The sequence below is a fragment of the Esox lucius genome, chromosome 1 (genome assembly GCF_011004845.1).
Source record: "Esox lucius isolate fEsoLuc1 chromosome 1, fEsoLuc1.pri, whole genome shotgun sequence".
NCBI lineage: Eukaryota > Metazoa > Chordata > Actinopteri > Esociformes > Esocidae > Esox > Esox lucius.
The window spans coordinates 35,043,784-35,061,148 of record NC_047569.1 but is presented as its reverse complement, the minus strand read 5'-3'; the positions used below and the strand labels follow the sequence as shown (position 1 = coordinate 35,061,148).

At 40.7% G+C, this 17,365-nt stretch overlaps 2 protein-coding genes across 4 annotated transcripts in view; one reads left to right on the top strand and one right to left on the bottom strand.

The window, feature by feature from the left end:
* si:dkey-103g5.4 overlaps positions 1–15,856 on the top strand; it is a 39,074-nt gene extending 23,218 nt beyond the window's left edge. For all 3 annotated transcript variants that reach the window (XM_013133519.4, XM_020050556.3, XM_020050551.3), the window contains exons 20-36: positions 919–1,284; positions 1,524–1,694; positions 2,258–2,415; positions 5,209–5,349; positions 5,528–5,675; positions 6,609–6,760; positions 6,940–7,065; positions 7,208–7,373; positions 7,727–7,801; positions 8,104–8,229; positions 8,308–8,367; positions 8,519–8,635; positions 10,256–10,407; positions 10,534–10,620; positions 11,011–11,157; positions 15,217–15,369; positions 15,567–15,856. In XM_013133519.4, coding sequence (XP_012988973.4) covers positions 919–1,284; positions 1,524–1,694; positions 2,258–2,415; positions 5,209–5,349; positions 5,528–5,675; positions 6,609–6,760; positions 6,940–7,065; positions 7,208–7,373; positions 7,727–7,801; positions 8,104–8,229; positions 8,308–8,367; positions 8,519–8,635; positions 10,256–10,407; positions 10,534–10,620; positions 11,011–11,157; positions 15,217–15,369; positions 15,567–15,704 — 2,483 coding nt within the window. In that variant the 3' untranslated portion in view covers positions 15,705–15,856. The remainder of the gene's footprint in view (positions 1–918; positions 1,285–1,523; positions 1,695–2,257; positions 2,416–5,208; positions 5,350–5,527; positions 5,676–6,608; positions 6,761–6,939; positions 7,066–7,207; positions 7,374–7,726; positions 7,802–8,103; positions 8,230–8,307; positions 8,368–8,518; positions 8,636–10,255; positions 10,408–10,533; positions 10,621–11,010; positions 11,158–15,216; positions 15,370–15,566) is intronic.
* Positions 15,857–16,075: 219 nt separating this feature from the next.
* LOC117594822 (synapse differentiation-inducing gene protein 1-like) lies at positions 16,076–16,865 on the bottom strand. Its single transcript, XM_034293938.1, has 2 exons — positions 16,685–16,865; positions 16,076–16,451 (listed from the first exon to the last, which is right to left on the bottom strand). Exons 1-2 carry the CDS (start codon positions 16,796–16,798, stop codon positions 16,311–16,313), a joined length of 255 nt encoding a protein of 84 aa, XP_034149829.1. The 5' UTR covers positions 16,799–16,865; the 3' UTR covers positions 16,076–16,310.
* Between the last annotated feature and the right edge of the window lie 500 nt (positions 16,866–17,365).

Below are 17,365 nucleotides of genomic sequence, written 5' to 3'. Positions count from 1 at the left end.
GCCCCCACCTGCTCTCAATCCGCAGATAATATACGTACCTAAAGCTAGAAACCTGCCTGTGTCCGCAACACACGATGCAACATTTTCAGTCAAACAGAGACCATTAAAACCTCATAAAAAGCAAATTAAGCGAAATACAACTGTTATTTGACATTTTTTTCATATATTATGATTTCCTTTTTTCTCCAGATCTGAAAAGTACTTAAAATGGTGTCTGTTCTACTTTAAGGCATCTGGTTGGGACGTGTATGTATGTATGTATGTATCTATGTATGTATGGTCACTGTGGTAACAATGTCATTGATGGATGCCACTAATAAAGCCAGGGACTGCTGTGGTAAACTTCAATGTTCTTTAATGTAACTAGGAACATTATCCAGTCTGTTTATGCAAAACAGCCTAATAGTTTAGTATCTGCTTTATATGACCACTTCTGTACTGAATGCTTAACTGCTCATTACTCTGAGTTTTGGCTAGTAGTCAGGATGCGGAGGAATAGGGACCTCTGTGGCCTCCTTTCAACAGAAGGGAGGGGATGGGTCTTATATACCCTTCTGAATGTGCATTTCTTTTTTTGCGTACTAACGGCTCTGTACAGCTCATTGGGTGCAGTGTGAAGGCCATCCTGGTACAGGGTGGAAAAGGAAGAAAAGGGCAAAAGAAAAAACCCTTAAGTACCGGTTGTCGTTAACTATCCAATCCAACTCTAATTTCAGGTGTCGATGGTGCAAAGACAACGCTGCTCATCGCGCCGCAAAGTAGAATATTTAGGATGCATCCCTTGCAGTAGCAACAAAAAAAAAATCTCTTTACTGTTGGTTCAATTATTATTAGGACCAGGATGTTTTATCTTAACACTTGTTCTGAACCCTGAAAATACTCCTAGCCCTACACATCATGTCATCTCCCTACCTCCAGGAGCTGTGCTTCCAGTGGGCGGTCTCCTCCTAGGCGAGGCCATTGTCGAGCCCCTGAGCGGCAGGCCGGTCAGGGTGGCCGGCGGCAGCGTCCAAGCCGGCAAGCTGGTGCCTCATTCTGGCGGGTTCCAGGCCCTACTGGATGGCCAGACTCTGGTGGCCCGTCGCCGCCTGGTGGACGTCCTACGTGTGGTCAGGGAGAACCCGGGCTCCGGGGAGATGGGTCGGCAGGGTCGGATCCAGGCTGCAGCCCGCGAGCTGGAGCAGGCCTGGGGGAAAGCGGTGCACTGCCGGCTGCAGCTCCTGTGCCGTCTGGAGACCTTGCTGGGCTGGGCATGTGTCGTCTCCCAGGATGGCGGTGTCCAAGGTTAGCCATTCGAATGGTGCTTTGCTGGTACTTTGTATTTTTGGGGGATCTTTTGTGGGGGGAACATTACGTTTAGGCCTGCCTTGACAGAGAAGTTGAAAAAGATGAATGAATGAATAGGCCCGGCTGTTTTGTTTTTTAACAATCTTTCTTTCTGGTCGGCTCCTTTTACCCACTGCTTTGTGGGTAAAAGTGATTTAGAGCTAAGGGCCCTTACGCTCTGTTTTGTATCACATTAGGAGAGATCCGTCTTCCCGGTACTGATCTTTCCTTGCCGGCGCTGCCTGGTATGGAGTATCCTGACCCACAGGGTTCTGGCCTGATGGTTCCAGTCCTGGGATCTCAGATGGACCCTGTGTCAGGACTCACTGTCCCTCTCGCAGGAACCATGGAGGATGCAGACGGCAAAGGTGACGGTAGATGGATGAATGTCTAAATGGATTGTAAAGTGGATGGATGAATGTCTAAATGGATTGTAAAGTGGATGGATGAATGTCTAAATGGATGGATACGTTTTTAAATGGATTGTAAAGTGGATGGATGAATGTTTAAATTGATGGATAAGTGTCTAAATGGATTGTAAAGTGGATGGATGAATGTCTAAATGGATTTTAAAGTGGATGGATGAATGTCTAAATGGATGGATACGTTTTTAAATGGATTGTAAAGTGGATGGATGAATGTCTAAATGGATTGTAAAGTGGATGGATGAATGTCTTAATGGATGGATAAGTGTCTAAATGGATTGTAAAGTGGATGGATGAATGTCTAAATGGATTGTAAAGTGGATGGATGAATGTCTTAATGGATGGATAAGTGTCTAAATGGATTGTAAAGTGGATGGATGAATGTCTAAATGGATTGTAAAGTGGATGGATGAATGTCTAAATGGATGGATAAGTGGATGGATGCCTACTTTTCTGGACCATACATACTTTGCGATTCAGTATTTCTGTGCTATGCTATTGGACAGGACTGGTTGCGATTCGTTTCGGGGGCCTGACAGTGGACCCTGTAACAGGGGTCCTGGCGGCAGTCGTGGGGGCGCGCCTCGATGTGTCCAGACAGACTGTCGTCCCGGTTACGGCTTCATACTGCTTGGCACTGGGAGGGAGCACTGACAGTGTGCTGGTGAGTGGGAGAAGATCTTTTTACACAACAGACATTTTAAAACCTTTGTAAACCATCTTGGCAGAAGTTGATAGAGCTCTGGAAAAAAAAGAAGAGACCACAGCACCTTTTTCTTTCCTTTCCAAAAAAGTTGAAAAGGAAGGTTTAGAGTGAGTAACAGAAGGGTTAAAATTACGAGACCGCTGCAAATTGAACCCTTCTGTTCCTCACTCAAAACTTTCCTTTTCAACTTTTTTGGAAAGGAAAGAAAAAGGTGCAGTGGTCTCTTCATTCTTTCCGGAGCTGTACTTGATACAGGGCCAGGTGATCACAGAGGGTTGCTTCCCCATGGTGTGTTTTCATTGTTTTCCATGTGTTCTAATATGGCCCCCACTTGAATGATACACCATAAATCAGATATGCCTAACTGAGGAGTTCTCAAATTCTTTGGGACTTTAACGTTTATTTTGCAATTCAACCAAGTAAAAAAAGGTTATTGAATTGTATGATGAGAGTCCAAGTAAAGGTGTCATGATGGCTTTCTGTTAAAGCAAGGACTTGATGGAGATAGGATCTTCAGCAAAAAAAATAAACTGCATTAAACATCAGCAATCACACTAGAATTAACTGTCATTTCCTGTTTCAATAAAGCTTATCACCAGATGATTTATGCATTGGCCATAACGGATAATTAGTTGCCTGGTACAAGATTAGGTAGACACAGTTATTTCCTGAAACACAAATGTCATTTTACTTACACAGCATTTGTGGACGTATTCAGGCCCTTTCACTGAGTAGATTATTTCCTCATCAACACCCCTTCATGAAAAAGCAAAAACAGCATATAAATCAATAGGCACCTGACAGCATGGTGTTGGCAGCATAATGCTGTTTGGATATTTTACAGCAGCAGGGCCTGGGAGACCAGTCAGGATTGAAGGAAAGATGAACGGAGCGTAGTTGAAGTTGAGACAGAATATTGATGAAAACCTGCTCCAGAGCGCTCAGGCCCTCAGACTGGTGTGAAACACACAGCCAAATAAACTCCGGATTGGCTTCTGTAAAAGTCTGTGAATGTCCTTGAGTGGGCCAGCCAGAGCCCGGAATTGAACCAGTCTCAGCATCATTGGAGAAAACATCTCAGAAAATGGCTGTGCAGCAAACGTTCCCCAACCAACCTGATAGACCTTGAGGGGAATAATGGATCTGCAGAGAAGAATAGGAGAAACTCCCCAAATACAGGTGTGCCAAGCTTGTAACATCTGTCATGGAAATTACTAAATGGGAAAGGCACAGAGACTTTAGATTATTTTCACAAGTAAAGCTTTGTTCAAGATTTGCAAACCTGGAGCAGTTAACAACACTCAGCAGAGTCAGGTCAAAAGCACTCCTCTGAAGGTTGAGCTCAGGCCTTTATACATTCAGTAGAGCCCAATGTGTCCCCCTCCTTTGCCTGGTTAGTCTACATGTCTTTGGCTTAGAAAGATAACAAGATAACAAGATAACAAGATGTTTACAACCCTTGAGAAGTTTAACCAAAACTATAGCAGTCTGTGAGCAGAGCTGAAACACGCAATGGCATTACTAAATGACTGGATTATACTTAGAATAAACAATATGATATTATTATTATACTACAGAATAAGAAAATGTCTACCACACATCATACCCAAGAGGACTATAGGCTGTAATCACTGCCAAAGGTGCTTCAACAAATGGCTTTGAATGGTCTGAATACTTTTAATATATATATATATATATATATATATATATATATATATACATATATACATATATATATATATATAAATGTAATCATTTTTTGAATAAATACTTTCCAAATGCACTGCATATCAGTTTAACAACTTCTGAATCCCTATGGCATGTTGTATGACAAATCAGTTGTGTTTATTGTCAGCACAAACTGTTCAAACAGAATTTATATGTGATTAATTGGGATTTGTCTGAGTCAACATAAATGCTTTAGAGCTTTATGGAACTCCATCCAAATAATGAAAATGTCATGGCATTAGCCTATATTTAATATAGGTTATTATTTGCCTGTATTTCACACTTTGTTATGGTAAAAATTAGTATGATGCTTGTATGGATGTCAACCACAATATTATGTAATCATTAACCATCCACCGAATGACAGTTAAAAACAACTTCATGTTAACTACGCTATCAGCTGATATGAATGGCATGTAGCAGCTATCAGTGTCTTCTCAACCTGACAATTTTGTAAATGTTAGGCAACAAAAATAACTAATTATTTCAAATTCTAACTTCTGTAATTACATTGTTATAACAAGTCACATTGCCAGATATCAGATTTGTATCCAATTTAGTATCACGTATGAATGTGGAATATGCTTGACATTCGATTTTCATTTTGTTTTTGCCTGTTTAGATTTCTGAAAACAAATCTGATTGAAATCGAATATGGGGTTTGAATCACTTCAAACTGCCAATGCGATCAAAGCAATAGGTGTTTTGTTTTGACAGGGAACTCTGACTTGTCACAACCAACAAAGAATATACCAGTCTCATACATGCTCAATTGTTTTCAAACCCAGCTAGGTTTTGTCCTCCCCAGTTAGAGCCATTTGCTACTCCCAACACACAATTTATTCTTAGCAAGAAAACTGTTGGCCAACAACTGCATGTAGACATTACTAACGTAACCCTGGTTCTGTGAAACAAACAGAAAATAATACTTGCAACACCATATTCAAATCAGATGACCCCAAATCAGAGTTTTGGAAACCCTGAACTAATTGATTTGTTTTGTTTCTGCGATATGGATGCCAGGTGGAGGTACTGCAGAAGGAGTGTTGTCTGAGGAGTAGATTCTGGAAGCAGGAGAAACAGAAGGAGGAAGAGCTTCTGGGTGACCTGGATGCAGCTCTGCAGCACTGTCTCCATATGGCCACTCAGGAGGAATCTGAGCAGGTGACGTGAGCTTGGCTCGGGAGGAGGCAGATGGATGGGGCTTTGTCTCTTCTCAACAAACAAGGAATGTGTGTGTGTTTGTGTGTGTGTGTGTGTGTGTGAGAGAGAAAGGAAGAGAGTTTACCTCACGCAAAAGGGGAGCAAACGGTGGTTAAAATATGAGAAGTATGTGCTGCAGACTCACTGGGCCGACACGGACAGGCAGCTGAGGGAGGCGGCGTCTTGGCTTCAGGAGACAGGGCAGGCAGAAGCCCAAAGGAAGGCATCCCAGCTCTCAGACCTCTCCCTGATCCTGCCTCCTCATGTTCTGCTCATCCTCACTGCAGGTACAGCAGGGCTAACTTCAGTCATAACTTTGGCCAGTCATCAGAGTGGGGATAGGGATTTGCTCAAGGTTACATTGAAAGGTTTTGTTCTTCAGTCAATCAATCAATCACATGTATTTATAAAGCCCTTTTTACAACAGCAGTTGTCACAAAGTGCTTTTACAGAAACACCCGGCCTTAAACCCCAAGAAGCAAACAACATTAGTGTTGAATTTCAGTGGCTAGGAAAAACTCCCTAAGAAGGCCGACATTTTTGAAGAAACCTAGAGAGGACCCAGGCTCAGAGGGGTGACCAGTCCTCTTCTGGCTGTGCCAGGTGAGGTATTAAGAGTCCAATTGGAATAATTTATAAATGCAAGTGGGCTAAATCCAGAGTCTATTTAAATTTAGACTAGGTCAGAAGTATGACCAGATGGACAAGGACAGGGACAGGTACTCTGCAGGTGTGGACCAGAACCTCATGTCCTCCAAAAGTTTAAAACGGGAGGAGACTGGGAAAATTCAGAAAATGCATTCCTCATATCAACAACGATTTATAGTGGAGAAGGAGAACTTAGTGGGGAAGGAGAACTGACCCAATCCCCCAGCACAACAGTATAGCAGCGTAAGACCTTGGGACTGAGAAAGGGGGGGTACAGACAGGGCCCAACAGGCAGGAAATCACTCCACCCACATTGCCAGGCATCAACCAAAGGGACACCCACAAACCGCAACCCCCCTGAATGAGGGCTGAGTATTGCCAGCAGCTACAGCCCAATTGCACAAACAGAGTTAACAACAAGCCAGTAACCCTTCCCCCTGTTCTTTTGTTGCATAGCTTGTGATATTAATATCTGGAATAATTTGCTCTTGCTGTAGTGATGTCAAAAGATGATCCAAATGTTTTATTTTTTTACATTTTAAAATAAAATAAAGTTGTGTGTCTGTGTTCAGGTGATGAGAAGGAGTGGGAACAGCAGTGTTGCTGGCACACAGGTCTGGTGGCGGGTCTGGACAGGGTGAACGTTTGTGTGGAAAAACTTGAGCGAGACCATGAGAGATGGACAGCCCAGAGAGGAGAGCGGATGAAACCTTTTCATGTCATGGTCAGATCTAACAAAACACAGAATGTTTGAATGTGTATCCCTTTTTGTAACGATGATGATTATGTTATTTAGGGGAGGTAGAGTTTGTTGTGTTCTGCAGCAGAACTTAGTTTGTCTCTTGAGTGGCTGTTCTGGATCCTTCCTCTGTGTGTGTGTGTGTGTGTGTGTGTGTCGCTCAGGACCAGAAAGTGAGGCTGAGAGAACTTTGGGAGCAGTTTAATTACCGGCAGACAGAACTAGAAGCAGCTCTAACAGATCTGCACTGTGTACGAGAACTCTGTCAGTTTCGTGGAGACATCGCTCAAGTAAGAACAAGCAGAAAGCACAGGAAAGATACAATTACTGTAACTACCTTAATGAAAGAAATCTATAAATGTATCCATTCCTACTTTCCCTACCATCCCTCCCCCACCACACACACACACACACACACACGCACGCACACAGTCTGTGTTATCAGGCTCTTCTTGGTACATGGAGTTTGGTCTGGCCAGGCCAACAGTCCCCAGTAACTCTTTGAAGTGGATATCACTGCAGCAACGGAAAGCCCTGGCTCTCTTGGAGCAACTCCTTCAGCTTCTGGAGGAAAACAAACAACAGAGTCTCTCTTCCGGTACTTTCCGTCAGCGAATCTGTGGTACTGCAGCATGTGTCACATTGCAATTCAACACTTTTTTTTTTATGACCATTTAAATGAGACCTCCAGGCTCGTTGAGACCGTCGCATAGAAAAGATTGTCAACACATTGTACATGTTTACCGATAACGTGTGTTTCCGTGCCCGCCACAGTGGCAAGGTTAATCTAGTCTGTCCTCACCGGTCTTTGGAATTAGTCTTGTGCCCCTAAAAACAAACTGTAGACGTTTTGAAAACCAAAAAAAAGTGACATTGAAAGGCAAGACGTCATCCAAGAAAGTATGGAGTACATTGCACAAAGAAAGTTATGAAATGTGAAAATGTTTTCAGGTTTGTCAACAAAACAGACATTTGGATTGGAGGCCTGTTCCCACGCCTGGACAGAGTCAGGGCCTGAGGTGAAAGGTAAGCATGGTCAATGGTGGCCGTCCTAGTTCAAATGGCCCAGTGGGTTGGGGCATGTGCGATTCTGGCAACACTGATGCTGTAGGTTGCCACCAAAAAAAAAAACTGCATGTGTTGTATCACTATCGCTTTCACTTTCACGATCGCCTGTTGAGTGTGTAACAGCGGAGGATATATTTAACGCAGCCAAAACCTCAAAGGGCAAGCAATAAAGGACATTGGAATGACATGTGAAAAAGTGACAGTCAGTCATACGATCAAGTGAACGGTACTGACTTGAACAGCTAAATGTTTTCGTGCAGGGATCTCCACTCAGTCTCTGAGAGACCCAGTGAAGGACCTTAAAGGTCCCAATGTCCCTCAGCCCAGCCCGCCTCCCTCACAGAACGCTCACAGAAAGACAGCCACCTCTGACATCCAGTCACATGGTAAAATATTCCGCTTGGTGTGTTCTCCCCTCTGTTCATCATATGTATGACGTTTTGCTAAAGATGTCTCCTTCACAGAAAACCGGCCTTTGAAAGAATCTGTCCTTCCATCGCACGTCTGTGTACCTACACTGTCAGGTAAATAAACGGCCTTGTTTCAGTTACAGGCCATTGCTTTGATCAAAATCTCCAGCTTGAGGGCGACACAAAATGGATACATGATACAAATACCAGAAGTGCTACGTTCGGTTCATGGACCTTAATTTTTGAGATTATGTTTCCCGTACAGAGGAGGAGTGGAATAAACTGTTGGAGATATCCCCAGTCTTCCAGCTGTTAAAGGGAGTGGAGCAGAGTTTGAAGGCCCGGGCCCGAGACACAGGACTACTGAGGGAGGAGCTCCGATGTAGGTTGCAGTTGGCCAAATCATTTTAGAAATGAAATAGGACCTGTACATTGCTCCAGCACCATACACTACAAAAGACAACAGATTTGTTTTTATTTATTTTTTATATTTGTTTCCTGTGGCAAACTTTAATTCACCAGATAGCTCGTTCCAAAACCAATAACCAAAACATCCAAAGGAAGGCAATAATGAAACTGCTGTTAAGTCTCTGGGAGAAAAACAACATAGAGATCATATGAAATTACTGAGTATGACTTAATATACTTATTGATTAGTGTTTTAATTCCTAATTCTATGGAAACGATTAGAGAGAACATGACCTTAGATGTAGAGCTCAGCCTCTGTGTAGTCATGCATCTAAGAACTCGTCACCTCGTTAACTTAAAATGTTTTTCTTTAAGTGAGTAACCATGTACAACATAGCTTGGATTTTACACAGTATAGAAGTGCATGTTTGAGACCAGCTCTGAATGACAGCAATGTAAGCATTAAAAACAACTCAGAAAGCATCTGTTAAAATGCTTTGTTATGGGACTGATGCAGGATGGCCAAACACTTTAGATTTTTTTTTGCCAAGCAAAGCAATCATATGTACTTCACAAATGAAGACATTGTTAGATGACTTTTGTAATAATCAAATTGGCCCCAACAAATCATTGGAGAAATACAAAAAATTGTTCTGAGCCGTAGAAGCACCACAGCTGCTTTTGATTTTCAACAGTGTGTCATTATTTCCTTTCACGGTCTTTGTTTAGCTTAAGGGGGAAGGGGCCTTACTTGGGGGAGGGTTGTGTTTAAACTCATATGAAATGGCTGCGGACCTGTTTTTTTCTCAGTCCTTTAGAGGATATGCAACTTGGTGAGGGATCACAGTTTGAGAACTGAAGAAGTTGCATTTAGGGTTCACCAGGTCTTCAAAACTACAGTTACATGTCACCTTAATTTTAACATGTTATTTGGAATTTCGCGTTAAACAATGCATCCCCTGAGTTACTGCTCCGTTCATACACAGCTGAGGCACGAAATAATTCGACAAAACAGACCTGGTCCTTTGCTGAAAACAAATGTATTGGCTTTTGTCTTTGCCAAACCAGTCAAGAACCTTTCATATCTAAAAAAGACTGAATATAATTTATGGCAAAGTCATATTGCTGGTGTTTAGGCTGAGTGTGAAAGGAATATTACTGGCTCACACAATTAAGCAACAAAAATGCAACCAACCATCTTGACTGAATCCAGATGGGGTAGAGCTTGAAGGAACTACAAAAATACATGAATTTACCATGAAAACCAATTGAAGTTAACCGGACAATCTTGCTGTTGCAAAACAAACACAATCGTGAAACACCTGCTTTGAGGCTTTAGTAATACATTCTACATGTCCCATACACAACACTCCACATAACAGACTGTACATTTGAATCTGCAACCTAAAATGTTTTACTCTTCATTTGTGATAATACGCAGTGCTTGAAATTCCCATTGCTTGAAATACACTACTACTTTTGCTGATTTCAGTGTGAATAGATAACCCTGCGTGCTGAACTAGACAGAACTGGTAAAAAAAAGTTTGACATTAATTCAATAAGTCTAGGTTAGTCGACTTTTACTGTGTTTCAGGTGGTGGGAGCTCTTTCATTGACTACCTGGATGCGCAGTGGGAGTGTGAAGGAAATCTGCACCCTTTTGATCCACATAATCTTAATCCAAGAGAATACCTGGTCTACCAGCATGGACTATTCCTTCTGCAAACACTACACACTCTCAAACTGGTTAGTCGCTCTTCTACAAAACACACGGACAGAGCTAAGTGACATGTCATACATAGATCCACTCATCTTTCAAGTCAACAGACTAATGCCCTTACTGTTCACCAGTTCATACTTTTCCTTTCGTAGACTCCAGCAGTGTCACTCCAGATTGCAGCTAGTCTCCCATCCAATAACTATAAAAACAACGCCTTCCGAAATTCCTTTTTCTACAAGGTGACGTCCAATGTTCTATTGTGTTGTGTGTATCTTGTGTGTGCCTGTGTGTTTGTGTGTGTGTTCGTGCGTGCATGTGCGTATATATGCATGTGTTTCTATGCTGTTGTGCGAATGAAAAAGACAGATAGCATCAAAGGGGTCCTGTGTAGAATCCTGCCTCTAAACAATAACATGACTTTTCTCTTTCTTGTCTGTCCTTGTTCTTTTTTGCTTGTATATACGGCAGTAGTACAGTGAAAATCGTACATGTTGCCCCTTTTGAGTTTCAGGATGAAATACATAATGGATAGCAAGGTCTTGTTATCCATTAGTGGTCTTGCCATTTTTCTAACGTTGGCGTCTGTCCCACATCTGTTCCATGTTAACCTATGTTGTTGTTGTTGGTAGGAAGCTGAGCAGACAGTGTTCGTGCGCCGGCAGAGACTGCAGTCAGTGGGAGGATTCTCATTACTCCTTTTACATTGTTTGTCACACATCGCCGTCGGCGACATGTGCTCCGACTCCAGTCCTGCTTTCCAACGGGTTTTCTTCCAGGTGCAGCCAAACTCTGTCACAAATATCCCCCCCTGTTCTCTACATTGTGCGCTACTTTTGAGCAAAGCCTAACGGAAGCTGGTTCAAAGGGTCATTTTGGAGACAGCCTCTGTCATTTCTCAAAACACTTTCTTGTGTTTGTTTGCGTTTATGTGATTACATCACAGCTGGGACCTGTCTTGTCTTACTGCTGTCTTTTATTTTTTCATTATCGATACATTACAAAAAAAAAAAAGCAATACCACAATGTTTTACATTGTGAAAGAATATCAGAAAATGTCCATAATACTACAACCCCCGTTTCCAAAAAGGTTGTGACTCTAGGTAAAATGTAAAGGAAAACAGAATGTGTAAATCATTTAAACCTTATACTCATTAGAAAATAGTACAAAGACAACATATCAAATGTTGAATCCAAGACATTTTATTGTTTCTTGAAAAATGTATGCCCACTTTGAATTTGAAGCCAGCAACATGTTGCGTGGGCAAGTAGTGGGTAAATAGTGCAACAATTTAAGAATAACATTTCTCAACATAGATCTCAGTTTGGAGATCTCATTATCTCCAGTAGATAATGTCCTTAAAAGATTCAGAGAATCCAGAGAAATCTCTGTATGCAAGGGAAAAAGCCCAAAAAAAATATTGGATGGCTGTGATCTTCGGGCCCTTCTCTCTGCCCAAGCCAAGTGCCAAACTGTCCTGTGGTCTGACAAATAAACATTAAAATTATCTTTGGGAATCACAGACGCCTCTTCCTCTGGGCTAAAGAGGAGAGGGTCCATCCGGCTTGTTATCAGCGCACAGTTCAAAAGCCTGCATCCGTGATGGTATTGGGGTGCATTAGTGCACATAGCATGGGTGACTTTCACATCTGTGAAGGCACCATTAATGCTGAACAATATATACAGGTTTTGGAGCAACATATGCTGCGATCCAGATAACATATTTTTCAGGGAATTTCTTGCATATTTCAGCAAGACATTGCCAAATCACATTATGCAAGAATTACAACAGCATGGCTCTGTGGTAATAGAGTCTGGATGCTAAACTGGCCTGCTTGTAGTCCAGACCTGTCACCCATTAAAAACATTTGGTGCTTCATATAACAAAAAATACGACAAAGAAGACCCTGAACTGCTGAGCAGCTGAAATCCTATAAAGCAAGAATGGGAATGCATGTATTTCAATTTTTATTGTGTGTAAAGCACTTTGTCTAATTGTACTAGGAAAGTGCTATACAAATAAATGTATTATTATTATTAAATGAAGAGGTGATGCAACACAGTTTTGAAATGTTACTGGCATCATATTCAAAATGGGCATGTGTTTTTCTAAAAACAATAAAATGTCTCAGTTTCAACATTTGATATGTTATATTTGTACTATATTCAATGATAGGAATAAATGTTTTTATTTGCAATGTCCCAACTATATGCAATGTCCCAACTTTTGTAGTGTTTTATAATTTTTATTCACCTCAAAATTATTTTGGGTGTACACAAAAACAAATCATTATACACAGACTTTTCACATGCAAATCTGTGTCAAGAGGAATGATCATTTCCTTCACAATCAACCAAAATGCCTCTGTAGTTTCCTGTCTGTGAAATTAAGTTGTGCTAAAAATTGCGCATACCCTTGGAGAATTCATAATATATGTACCAATTGTAAAGAAAATATGAGTGAGCAGGAAAAACACGTCTTTTATTTCTTATGGGATTCCCATTCAACTGTAGGTCATAACAGAATGGCGCAATCATAAAACAAAACATGGCAAAAATAAATAAATTAACTGACCCTTGTTCAAAAGTCTGCATAGCCTTAGTTCTTAATTCTGTGTATTGCCCACTTTAGCATCAATGACAGCTTGCAGTCTTTTGTAATAAGTGTCTATGAGGCTCTGAATTCTTGCAGGTGGTACAGCTGCCCATTCGTCTTGGCAAAATGCCTCCAGGACATGCAAAGTCTTTGGTCGTCTTGCATAAACCTCACGTTTGAGATCTCCCCAGAGTGGCTCGATGATATTAAGGTCAGGAGACTGTGATGGCCACTCCAGAACCTTCATCTTTTTCTGCTGTAAACACTGGAGGTTCAATTTGGCCTTGTGCTTAGGGTCATTGTCATGCTGGAAGGTCCAAGAACGTCCCATGCGCAGCTTATTTGCAGAAGAATCCTCAACCATGCAGCAAATTCTTGTTCAAGTATCGTCCTATTGTGCTCCTTGAAACAACTGCACCGTCTTTTTCCAGAGCAGCCTCTATTTCTCCTGTAGTTACCTGTGGGTTTTTCTTTGTATCCCGAACAATTATTCTGGCAGTTTTGGCTGAAATCTTTCTTGGTCTACCAGACCTTGGCTTGGCATTAAGAGATCCCAGAATTTTCCACTTCTTAATAAGTGATTGAACAGTACTGACTGGCATTTGCAAGGCTTTGGATATCTTTTTATATAATTCTCCATCTTCATGAAGTTCCATTACCTTGTTACGCAGGTCTTTTGACAGTTCTTTTCTGCTCACCTTTGCTCAGTATCTAGCCTGCTCAGTGCATCCACGTGAGAGTTAACAAATTAATTGAATATTTATACACAGACTCTAATTGCAATTTAAAAATTGACAGGTGTGGGAAATTCACCTTTAATTGCCATTCACCTTTAATTACCATTTACAGACACTACCTTGTGTGTTTGTAACAAGGCCAAACATTCAAGGGTATACACTGCGTGAACAATTATTAGGCAAGTGAGGATTCAAATTGTATCATTATTCCTATGGACATTTTCCAACTCCAAACCATATAAACTTGAATGCTCATTGGATTAAATAATTTTCAGGTGACATGTGTTTGTGTAATGAGGGAGGGTTTGGCAACAGTGAATAACACCTAATATCAAGGTGTGCATAATTATTAGGCAGCTTCATGACCTCAGGTAAAATGGGCCAAAAAAGAGATTTAACTGACACTGAAGTCGCATTTTTTTAAATGCTTTTCAGACAGATGCAAAGCTCTTGATATAACAAAACTATTGAGGTGTGACCACCGGAACAATCAAAGGTTTTGTTGCGAAAAGTCAAAAAACGCATGGAGAAGAAAATAAACAAATTTACTGCTAAAGACTTCCATAATTAAACGTGATAATTAAACGTGAAGCTACCAGGAACCCTTTATCCTTCAGTGCCACCATAACCCAGAACTGCAACCCTGTCATATTTGACCAGATCATCACCATGCTCTGTTCCTCTGTATTTATTGTCATTTGTAGCATGTGTGCCTTCATTCTTGTCTCCAGCATGCTCAGTTTGATTCAGATTGGGTATTTGACTTTGCCAGTCAAGAACATTCCACCGCAGGCCCTAAATATATCCCTAGGTTACTGGTCACTGGCCTGCCGCAAGGTGAAGTGCTGTCCATTGAGGTTTTTAAGTTATTTGGTTGGATCTGTTTCACTATATGTTTCACTATATGTTTCACTGTTTGTTTCACTGTTTGTTTCACTATATGTTTCACTACATGTTTCACTGTTTCACTATATGTTTCACTTCAAAGTTCATCCTACTGCTGTCTGCATAAGTCACTAAATCAGTGAGCTAGTTCCAGTGACAGCCATACATGTCCAAAACTTTACAACCCCCTCGACCTTAGTAGTTTGAATGGCAGGTCCTATTTTTTCTCTCCATTCTTTCCTCTTGCCATTTGGCACATGTTAGTATTTGTATGAAAAAGAAAAATATTAACAATACGGAGATATAATAACCAAAATATGAATTTTACATATGTTTCCTTTAAAGATGTATGGTTTATGGGGCTGCCAATTGCATAGTGGCCACTAACTAGTTCTTATGCCTGTGGCGACAAGGTAAACAAAAGAAACAATTTCCCTGGAGCAAGGCACTTCATCTTAATTGCTCCTGTAAATCAATATCAATTATAGCATCTGCTAAATCCCCCCAAAAACTAAACAAATGGTGGCCACAATGATATCACTTACCAGTTTAACAGGGCAATTATAAGCCTGGTAATGACATTTACTTAAGATGATGACTTCAATAATGTTTTCCTTAGGTTCTTCAAGCATGCCTCGGGGAGCTACTCCAGTCAAGATTAGGGAGTTCCATATTGGGTCGGGAGTGGGTTGCTCCACAGACCTGCATGCCATGTGACTCCTCCCTGCTGCAAACACTTCAGAGGCCCAGTCAGGGTATGCTTTGTCAGAAAGTGAGTAACCGAGTGGTTTAAAAGTAATAACTTCATTTGGAGGGATTTAAAAGAAATAACTGGACACTTGCTAGAAACAATCAACAAATCGTCTATTGTGGACCATCCAAATGCGGCAGAGCATTCTACATGCGTGCTGTAGTTCAAACATGTAATCTGTGGCATTCACAATTGACCATGTCTCTCTTTTATTGCAGGAGGGGGAGGGATTTCTGCAGAAGCCCCGGGAAGCATCTGTGTTCCTTTATGTTGAGAGGCTTCTGAGAGAGAAGAGCTCAGGCAACAAGGAAGATGATTGCAAAGAACAGAAGAGGAATAGTAATGTTGCTCAATGATTCTCCCGAATAGGGCCTTGCCCTTTAATATAAAATGATGAACTTAATACCAGAACATGTTGCATTGCTCCGCAATTTTTCTCTTAACTTTTTGTAAATCTACGATGAACAAAATAAATGTTTAACTTCATAAAAAACATGTTTAAAATGTATTATCACTCTTATTGACTCACTTCTCACCCATAGCGGTGAAGTGTGATTTTGTCTGTGTGTATCTCTTAGTTTTACACACTGTTGTCACAGAACACTGTGGGAAGACACATGTGTCTTTTAACCTTTCAACTATAATAATTCGTCTTGACTTTGGACAAATTAATGTGATAATACAGCTTGTATAAATATTTCTGTCTTGGAAAACAAAGTCAGTTAGGTTTTGTTGAATTGATGTGTTTATTCATACAGTGAAATCTTTAAACATTTTCTCAAAGCAGTAACTTCTATTTCCTTTATACACTGTAAGCACTGGCATAATAATTGCTTTCAGAGTATTTATTTACACTGGGGCTTGATTAGGGGATTAGCTAGTCTTCCTCAGGGCTGATCTGATATATTCTACAAATGCCCAGGAATGCAATGGTAAAAAGGTACAAAGACATTGGTCTTTCCTCATGTACGTATGAAATTCAGAACAACAATAATGATGATCATTACAATTCCAATAACAAGTCCAATGATGTTGAGTATCTTGGCTGTCCTGGATGCTTCTGCTGCTCTTTCTGCCGCCCCAACTTCGTTTGCATTATCCGCCTTCAAACACATAACGGGGATAATTAATGCATTATCCCATTTTTCATAACCAACATTGTTGTAATCACACACATTATTAATTTGTTACTCATATATATATATATATATATATATATATATATATATATATATACATATATATATTTATATATTAAGGTATATATATATATATATATATATATTAATATTTTAATAACTGCTATATAACTAAGTCGGAATTCTGGATTGCTTACCTTGCATGAGCAAACTATTGCAGCAATTCCAAGTGGCAGACAGCAACATAAAGTGTTGAAAATGGACCATGCCAGGTAGGTTGGGGCATTGGTGCGAGATTTGTTTCCTTCCATTTCCAAGCACTTCTGTAGTTGAACGTCTTATGAGTTGGTCAGTGTCTGTCCCAGAGAAGTGATGGGGGTAGGGAGTGGATGCCTTTATAGAGCACAGGCACACTGGGGTGTGGAAAAGAAAAGAGGTGTGGCATACACACAAACTTTTCTTTTTCAAATGGAGGAAGAGGTAGGGAGTAGTGGCCATAATGTGCATGGAATCACTAAAATGGCATTCTTCAGGTTGTGAAAGGAGCAACATTCTTGGAAGTTTTTAAGGAAATACAAAGTTGATTTTCTGTTTAACAAATAAATTTTTCATATCCCAAAAAACTGTAAGAAACCTCGGCGTTACCCTTGACCCTGACCTCTCCTTTGATGAACATATATAATATGTCTCAAGAGTTGCTTATTTTCCTCTTCGAAACATTGCAAAAATCAGAAACTTTCTATCAAAAACTGATGCAGAAAAACTAATCCATGCTTTCGTTACTTCTAGACTAGATTACTGCAATGCTCTTCTTTCCGGTTACCCTGACAAATCAATAAATAAACTTCAATTAGTGCTGCACACGGCTCCTACAATCC